The following is an 8,621-nucleotide window of genomic DNA, read 5'->3' as shown; positions in this document are numbered from 1 at the left end:
TACTTTTTAGTTCTTCTCTTAATAAACTAGATACAGATAGAATTATCATACTCTTCAATGAATCTGCAATCATAATTAATATTTACTTTTCTGTTTTCTTCTCTGGTCCTTCTGAAGCTACCCGTGATGTCTGAATGAAAGCGAATACCCCTGTTGCCCACGAGACCCACTGCATTTAATCTTCTGAGAAGATGCATATAAAAATAAAATAAAATAATAAGGAACTACTTAAGAGATTTTATGCTAGATTGAATGCCCAGTGGGGGCTGGATGGACTTTGGCCTGGGACACTGGGAAGATTTTGTTTTTTTCTCTTGCTTAGCTGCATTTTTTTCTTGGTCTTCCCAGCCATCTGATCGTATAACTGGGCTCTACTTTAGATACTTATAACATATAAGGACTTCTGTATTACTTATATATCTGTTCTATGTAAATGTGTATTACTTTTGCCTATGTTATTTATCTAATTTTAATTTGATTTTTTTTTTTTTTTTTACTATTTCTGTGACATCTTGTAAAAGACATTGAGCAACATCCTATGTATGAAAATGTGGTAGAGAAATAAATATTGTTGTTTTCCTTGTTTTCACTGTTGTGGTTTTTAACAAAACTAACTAAATAGCTACATATGAAACTAGAATGATTGCACTGAATTAAGAAATTGCAGATAAAAGGTTTTGCACTAGTGAGTTATTACTGTATTTGTTTGCAGTCTAACCAGAAGATCAGGCAGGATAGATTGGAACAGTTATTTGTAAAATGTTAAGTGTTTATTGTACATATATGCCGTTATGTACATAGAAAATATTAAAAGAAATACACAGTGTTCACCTTGCTCTGGGAATCTAACTTAGTTTCCTTTTTCCCTCATGAAAAATGAATTAAAAATAAAAAGCTTTTTTAAAAGTATGCTATCATAGCCTGCATATCAAAGTTTAGTTTAAACGTTTCCAAAAAAATGTAAATGTAATTTTCTCTTACCTGTTTCTATATTAATAATTACAAACTGTTTACAAAGTATAACCAATGGATTACTTTACATTATATATAGTACTAGGGTGTTGTACTGTGTTAGCCATTATGAATGTAGAGAAAAGTCAAGCAAAATGACACTTTTTATTGGCTAACTAAAAAGATTACAATATGCAAGATTACAATTGTAATTTTTTTAGTTAGCCAATAAAAATTGTCATTTTGCTTGACTTTTCTTTACATTATATATATTTATTTACTTATATTTTTATATACACACACTCACACACACACACGAGGGACGTTCAAAAAGTTTCTGCACTTTTATATTTTTGTTGGAAACGGTGAAGGCGAGAGGAGTAGTAATTGGGCATTAAAAATTTGGTACAACGCTGGGAAAATTACATTGTAAATGAAGGTGACTATGTAGAAAAGTGACGTAATTTGTTTTTGAAATTCTTAATAAATGGAGGAAACCAGGAATACAACATTTCCATTTTAAAACAAGATAATCAAATTTAACTTTTCCAAAAGGCAAGATGTACTCAAAAGCTTGCATATTGTAATCTTTTTAGTTAGCTAATAAAAGGTGTCATTTTGCTTGGCTTTTCTCTACATTCATAATAGCTAACATGGTACAACACCCTAGTACTACTTTTCCAAAAGAAATTAAAATTATATTTCCTCTTATCTATTTTTAGAATAAGTAATAATTACAAAACTTATCATTACTATACAGGAAAATTCATAACCAATGGCTTCATAAATATATATGTGTTTTATAGCCAAGCCAAGCCAAGCCAAGAATACATTTCCTTTCTAAAAGAGGATAATCAAATATCACGATAATTACTTTGAATGAACTTGTTTGTTTAAATATATTGTTTTGTACTGCTAAATGGATTAACAGTACTATTTCGCCAAATATATTTTTATTAACTTTAATGTCTACCGCTTCTTTTATAATGTTTTTTTATTGAATCCATCATCTCTTCTGTTTTAAGCGTATAGACTATGGGGTTGAGCATTGGAGGAATTGCTGCAGCCATTGAGTTACTTAAAATCCTTGCATTGGGATGAAAATTCGCAAATTGTGAAGCAACATATGTAACCGCCACTGGAAGGTAAAACATTGCCACCAGAATGATGTGGGATGTACACGTTTTCAGTGCTTTTTGTCTTTCTTCTACTGTTGCAATTTTTTGCAGTGCAAGCCCGATCGCTACATATGAAATCAGGATGAATGTCAGGGGTGTAAAAAGCAACAAAGCAATGCACACAAAACCAATTATTAAATTTAGGTGAAAATCATTGCAGGCTAGTCTGTAGACAGGTCCATGATCACAAAAGTAACTGTTTATCACTATTGACTGGCAGAAACTCAGTCTTCTGATTAAAAGAACCATTGTAGACAATAGGAGTGCAGAAAGCCCCCAAACTGAAAATATTATTATAACCATCCTGCTGTTAGTATTAATACTGTGATATTGTAACGGGTAACATATGGCAATAAACCGGTCATATGCCAGGATTGCTAGAGAAAGAGATTGAATTCCATTGAAGAAATGAACAAAAAACATATTAGCTAAACATGCACCATATGTAATAAAATTGGAGTTAAAAAGAAATATTTCTATTATTTTAGGAATTAAAGCTGTAGATGTACATAAATCAGCACAGGTTAAATGACCAACAGCAATATATTTTGGATTATGAAGATTTTGATCAAAATATATCAATAAAATCACAAATACATTAGCGAATATTGTAAAAATATAAACAATGAACAAAAAAATATAAAAATAATTTGCAAAGAGCAAACCATGTAAACCACTTATGTAAAACATTTCTGGGTGAACTAAAGTTTCATTCTCTGAATTTGTCGCACTCTGGAAACTCATGGGAAGAGAATTGTTAGCTTTCTTCTAAAGTTTTCTACTAAATGTCCTGGAAAAAGAGAATTAGATATTTAATGTTAATTGGTAGCTGCAACATGAAATTAATATTTTCAAACATTTTAAACAGTTTTGAACATTTTATGCAACATCCTCTAACTTTATTCAAGGTTGTATGTTAAAGTCCTAGAAAGCTGGTTTAATATAGAACTGTAAAGGAAAAAGCCTTACATTAAAAGTAATTATGTTTAAAAGTATTTAGAGATACCAACTGCCAATAATGCTGTTTAACTAAAATGTTGATGTGCAGTTGTTTGTTTTAAGACACTACTTATTAAATATTTATCAATATTAAAAACACACATACTAGAATAATTTGAATCATTGCTTTTTACTTAAGGCAGATAATGTTGTTTACAGTAATAAACATTACTCTAATATAAGAAAACTCCTGAAATTAAATGCATAGCTCAAAATACGAGGGACGTTTAAAAAGTTTCGTCTTTTATTAAACTCTATTTGTTAACAATTTCAAAAACAAATTACATTACTTTTCTACATAGTCACCTTCATTTGCGGTGCAATTTTCCCAGCGTCGTACTAACTTTTTAATGCCCAGCTGTTACTCCTCCCGTCTTCACCGTTTCCAATGAAAATATAAAAGTGCAGAAACTTTTTGAACGTCCCTCATATTAATACTTAGAATTAGCATATAAATATACCTTATCATGTATAGAAAAATACAGCTGCTCCTTTTATTTAGCAATTAAGGTTTATTTTAAAAAAATTCAAATACAAATTAAAGTCTGTAATATCTGAAGTCACAAACCTGCATTAAGTGTTTCTCTTTGCATTGTCTGTGCCTGCTGAAATGGTGTATTTCTTGAAGGACAATTTTATAGGGGAGGGTAACATTTGTAATAAGATGCAAATTATATTCATAAGGTTACTTAGTTCATTAGCTAAAAAAGGGTCACGTGCTTGTAAAAACAGCCCAACAAACACTTATATTACGTTTACTGTAAGTTATTTAAGGAAACATGACTCAGATTAATTCATTAGTTCATCCTATGTTTGTTTAAAGAATAATTCCATATTTGTAATTTAAGTGTATACTTTTTTATTAATAAATTCAGTTCTTAATGCATATGGATATTAGTAAGCATGAATATACAGGGTATTGTTTGTACATTAACCTAAGGATAGTTGACAATGAATAGGAGAAAGATTCTGGTCAATATAAAAACCATCTGCCCTTGGCCACTTCAGTAGGCAGGTCCTCCCTGAACATACCATGAGCCCCTGTTGTCTGTTACTGCTTTATTATTCACCTGTCTATTAAATTTATACTTCACTTGTATTTCTCTTTACAGAAAATGGACCTTTTTAGGGATGTGACAAAATTGGCTGATATAATTCCAAAAATCCTGAAATATTTAATTTCCTGTATATTTTGCCTTCAATATGGTTATATATATATATATATATATATATATATATATATATATATATATATATATATATATATATATATATGTATATATATATATATATATATATATATATATATATATATATATATATATATATATATATATATATATATATATAGACACATATTTTTTTAAGGTAAAGCTGTCTCATGTTGGCACATTTTTAGTTTGTTTTTTTGTTTTTTTACATTCAGTGTTCACAGGTTATTCTCATGCAGTTAAAGTGGCACAACTGAGTGCAAAAGAAGTTGAAACAATGAAAAGGATTATATTGAGTTAGACGCCTATATTTTATTGAACCCTTTTTCTGTCTCCGGCACATTAAAGGAGAAGAGTAACCTTCATGATCTTGCATTAGAAAAAAAGTTAAGTATTAACATGTGCATTTTCTAAAAAGTATTCCTGCATACAGAATCTTTTCTATTGCACTCTTCTTCCATTTAATTATTAGTAATTTAATAATTCATATCATATCACATATATGCCATTGAACAGAGTAAAACATTTATAGAAAGCCACCCAAAATCTGTAAAAATAAGACCAATATAAACAGAAAGAGTAATGCTTTCCCCTAAGTTGCAGACAACACAGCAAAGGGTCTAACAGTAGAAAGTAAGATGGGAAAGCAGCCAAGTGAAAGAGTTCACTCCAATGCAAGAAGAATCCTACACTTGAACCCGGAGCAGCAACAAAGCAACAACTCCATACAACATCGGACATCATCTTTAAAGACTCGGTATCATAAAAGTATCTGTCTTTGCCAAGAGTACTTTAAATAGCAAATAAAATGCTAGCCTCTATGCTATATGTTTGTCTGCACTTCATCTGGTAACAAAGGTACAAATCAGATGTTGAGCTTTTTTCCAGAGGTTCACCTGCAGACTTCTTGAGCCAGAAGGCGCAAAATGGGCTCAAGCAAAAAGAAGGAGCTGTAAATGAATGAATTACTTAAGTTGAGAAACCCTATTTTAAAAAAGGGAGAGAATTTGATTTGAATTAAGGTTATTATATGTAACAAAAACTAAAATCAAAACTGAAAATATTAATAAAAAACATTTTCATAAGCTGAAATAAAATAATTATGAGGGACGTTCAAAAAGTTTCCACACTTTTATATTTTCATTGGAAACGGCGGGAGGGGTAGTAATTGGGCATTAAAAACTTGGTACTATGCTAGTAAAATTGCATCACAGATGAAGGTGACTATGTAGAAAAGTGATGTAATTTGTTTTTGAAATTGTTAATAAACAGTGTTCAAGAACAGTGCAGAAACTTTTTAAACATCCCTCGTAACAAAGACGACATGAAAAACTAAAACTAAATTATTAAAGTAGCTGAAAAGACTAACTGAAATAAAATAATAATTTACTAAAAATGTTTGTAGTTTTTGTCACAACAGGGCTTACATATGGGCTAACCTGGGCTGCAGGGGTCACAAAATTAGTCAAAATATATGAATAAGAATTTCATATTTGGTTTCTGAATAAATATTCCTGCTGTTAGACTTTAAACCTTATAACTTTTAACTCTAAAACAGAAAGTCATCCACCACGAGCAATTAAAAAAAGGAACAGCTCTCCATGCCTTGTTCGAGCTGATCTTGGGGTTGAAAATGTGTATGTTGAAAAAATGCAAAAATTTCTAAGAAGAAATCACACAGATTTTTATGCTTCAGAAAATAGTTTTATATATGGTGAAAGCAGAACCTAGATAAGGAGTTGATAAGATTCTGCTTTATGAAATTAATACAGGTATGCAATTCTTTTTTTTTCATTTGTTTACGATATTCCCATAAAAATTAGCCTTGCACATAATCTACTCCTTTTGTAGAAACACTTCCAGCACCATCTTAACTATGTCCTACAAAGTAATAAGAAAATATGTAATCGCTCCATTTTGCCTTGTGGAACAGTTTGCTATTATTTATTGCAAATATATTTTGTCATTCTGATTTAAAGGGGAAGGGAATCAATTTAATGTTGTGCCAGGTATATTGATTGATCAGAAAATGCATTACTTTTATCAAATAAGCAAACCTTTTAATGGTGCGGCAATTGATGATCATTGGATCTCACAATTAGTATAATGCTGCTGAAAAGCACAGTGCCGCTGATTACATGTTAAATTTGATCATTAGTAATTTATAATGTATTGTCTTTCAGGCTGAATTGGATGATGTTGTTGCCATTTGGAACAGGCATCGTATGAGATCCAATCCTTCAGCTATCCTTCCCAGTGGGAAACCTTTTCTTTTGTATACTCTTCCTGAAATATTTGGTTGTCAAGATGAATTTATTTTTCTTGATCCTTTAGAAATTGAAGTTTGTGAAGAGGAAAGCATTCCAAAAAGTGAATATCCCTGTGATCAAGATATACATGAGCTGTGCTGTATACTTATGGAAGAGAATGGCTTTAGCATGCCATCTGACCCTTTTGATGCTGTAACACTCTACTAGACACTAAAGGCGATAATACAGAATTTACTTTAGAAATACGGATACATTTAATTTTGTAATGGACCAATATATTTATTAGAATTTTTCTGCAATTATTTACAGCATGTTCTTTAAATCATTGTCCTAGGGCTTCAATCTTTTATATTTGCAACAGTTGCACAAAAATGATTTTATAATTTAAAAAGTATTCTGCGTGATTCCTAATTAACATTATTACCACTTTACAGTACAGTGTCCATGATGGAAACAAGAACATTCACCAAGCAATGTGATGTTTCAGTATATTGGTGTTACACATAATTTTTATGTTTGCATTTGATGTTTGGAATGCTAGTAATTCACATAATATTTTAGAAAAAATACAATTGTGCTTTCACCATCACACTCACTAACTGTTATTTCTGGATCAATATCCTATACATTTATATACTCATTCCATTTTACAATATTATGTAAATATTATCAGTTCCTAAAATGCCTGTGAAATATTATGAGGCTGATAGAAAATGTCATAAATGTCAAAAACTATCATCAGTGATTCTGTGAATCATAACTATACTCATTATAAGTTGGTAATTATTTACTTGAAATAAAAGCATTTTTGAATTTGACAATTGATCTTAGAATGAACATAAGAGATTGTGTAAGTTATCTGTATTAATGAAACCACAATATTGTAACACAGATCAGATTTACTTGAAGCCACCCATTTATCCAGGTCCAGGGGTGGTGTTTCAGGGCATAGTAGATAGGTAGGTAGATGACATAGTCTTGTTGTGCATAATCTGAAGGAGCTATAGAGAGAGATGTCATTCAGAGAGACAAAGAATGGGAATTAAGTAAAATGTTACTGAGTTTAGACAAATTTACAGATACATTCAGATAGTAATGCAACATAATCACACCAATGGGAAAGATGACAGTTCTTGTGCTGGTGGTTGAAAAACTCCTTTTATTGTATGAATGTTACTAATAGCTATGTAAGATACTTACACTTCCTTAAATGCAGTATTCTAGGGGTGACTACCTACTGAGTCCAGCATCCATTTGGAGGATTTTTGTGATTTTTGTTTTTTCTGTCCTCCCTGGCCATCGGACCTTACTCTTATTCTTTGTTAACTAATGTTGTCTTATTTTAATTTCTTACTTTGTCTTTTATTTTTCTTTTCTTCATTATGTAAAGCACTTTTAGCTACTTTTTTGCATGAAAATGTGCTATATAAATAAATGTTGTTGTTGTTGTTGAAGGTTGGGAATAAATAGAATGGTTTGACTCTGTGAATGCAATGTCCTGATATGAATGTGACAGATGAAAAGTACAGTAGATAGATAGATAGATAGATAGATAGATAGATAGATAGATAGATAGATAGATAGATAGATAGATAGATGTGGAAGGCACTATATAATAGACAGATAGATAATATTTTTCTAAGTCTTATTTATAGTATTAAACTACATCATTCTCATGACAACATCACAATATAAAAATATTGCATAACTTTGAAAGTTATATTTTATAGGAAGTAAACAATTAGGTATGACTAAAACTGGTTTTAGCCTAAATACTAATGCACCTTTAAGGGCACGTGCATAGATGGCACTGTTTATTTGTTTATTATTTTTTTAAAAACCATTTGATGCAATGATGAAAGGCATATTTTACTACACAATCAATTCATTTTCTACTAATGCAGATCAAGGTCAAATGGACGTTATGCACATTTGGGCAGCATTAGGTGCAAGGTATGAAGCAATATAGGACGGGATGCCAGTCATTCACAGAGTACATTTTTACACATACC

The 8,621-nt window shown here is 30.7% G+C and overlaps 1 protein-coding gene across 1 annotated transcript; it reads right to left on the bottom strand.

Moving 5' to 3' along the window:
• Window positions 1-1,777: 1,777 nt before the first annotated feature.
• On the bottom strand, window positions 1,778-3,727 carry LOC114650975 (olfactory receptor 51I1-like). Its single transcript, XM_028800930.2, has 2 exons — window positions 3,697-3,727; window positions 1,778-2,919 (listed from the first exon to the last, which is right to left on the bottom strand). Exon 2 carries the CDS (start codon window positions 2,871-2,873, stop codon window positions 1,914-1,916), a length of 960 nt encoding a protein of 319 aa, XP_028656763.1. The 5' UTR covers window positions 2,874-2,919; window positions 3,697-3,727; the 3' UTR covers window positions 1,778-1,913.
• Window positions 3,728-8,621: the final 4,894 nt, after the last annotated feature.

Source organism: Erpetoichthys calabaricus, chromosome 4, assembly GCF_900747795.2.
Source record: "Erpetoichthys calabaricus chromosome 4, fErpCal1.3, whole genome shotgun sequence".
NCBI lineage: Eukaryota > Metazoa > Chordata > Cladistia > Polypteriformes > Polypteridae > Erpetoichthys > Erpetoichthys calabaricus.
This window is presented reverse-complemented; position numbering and strand designations above follow the sequence as displayed.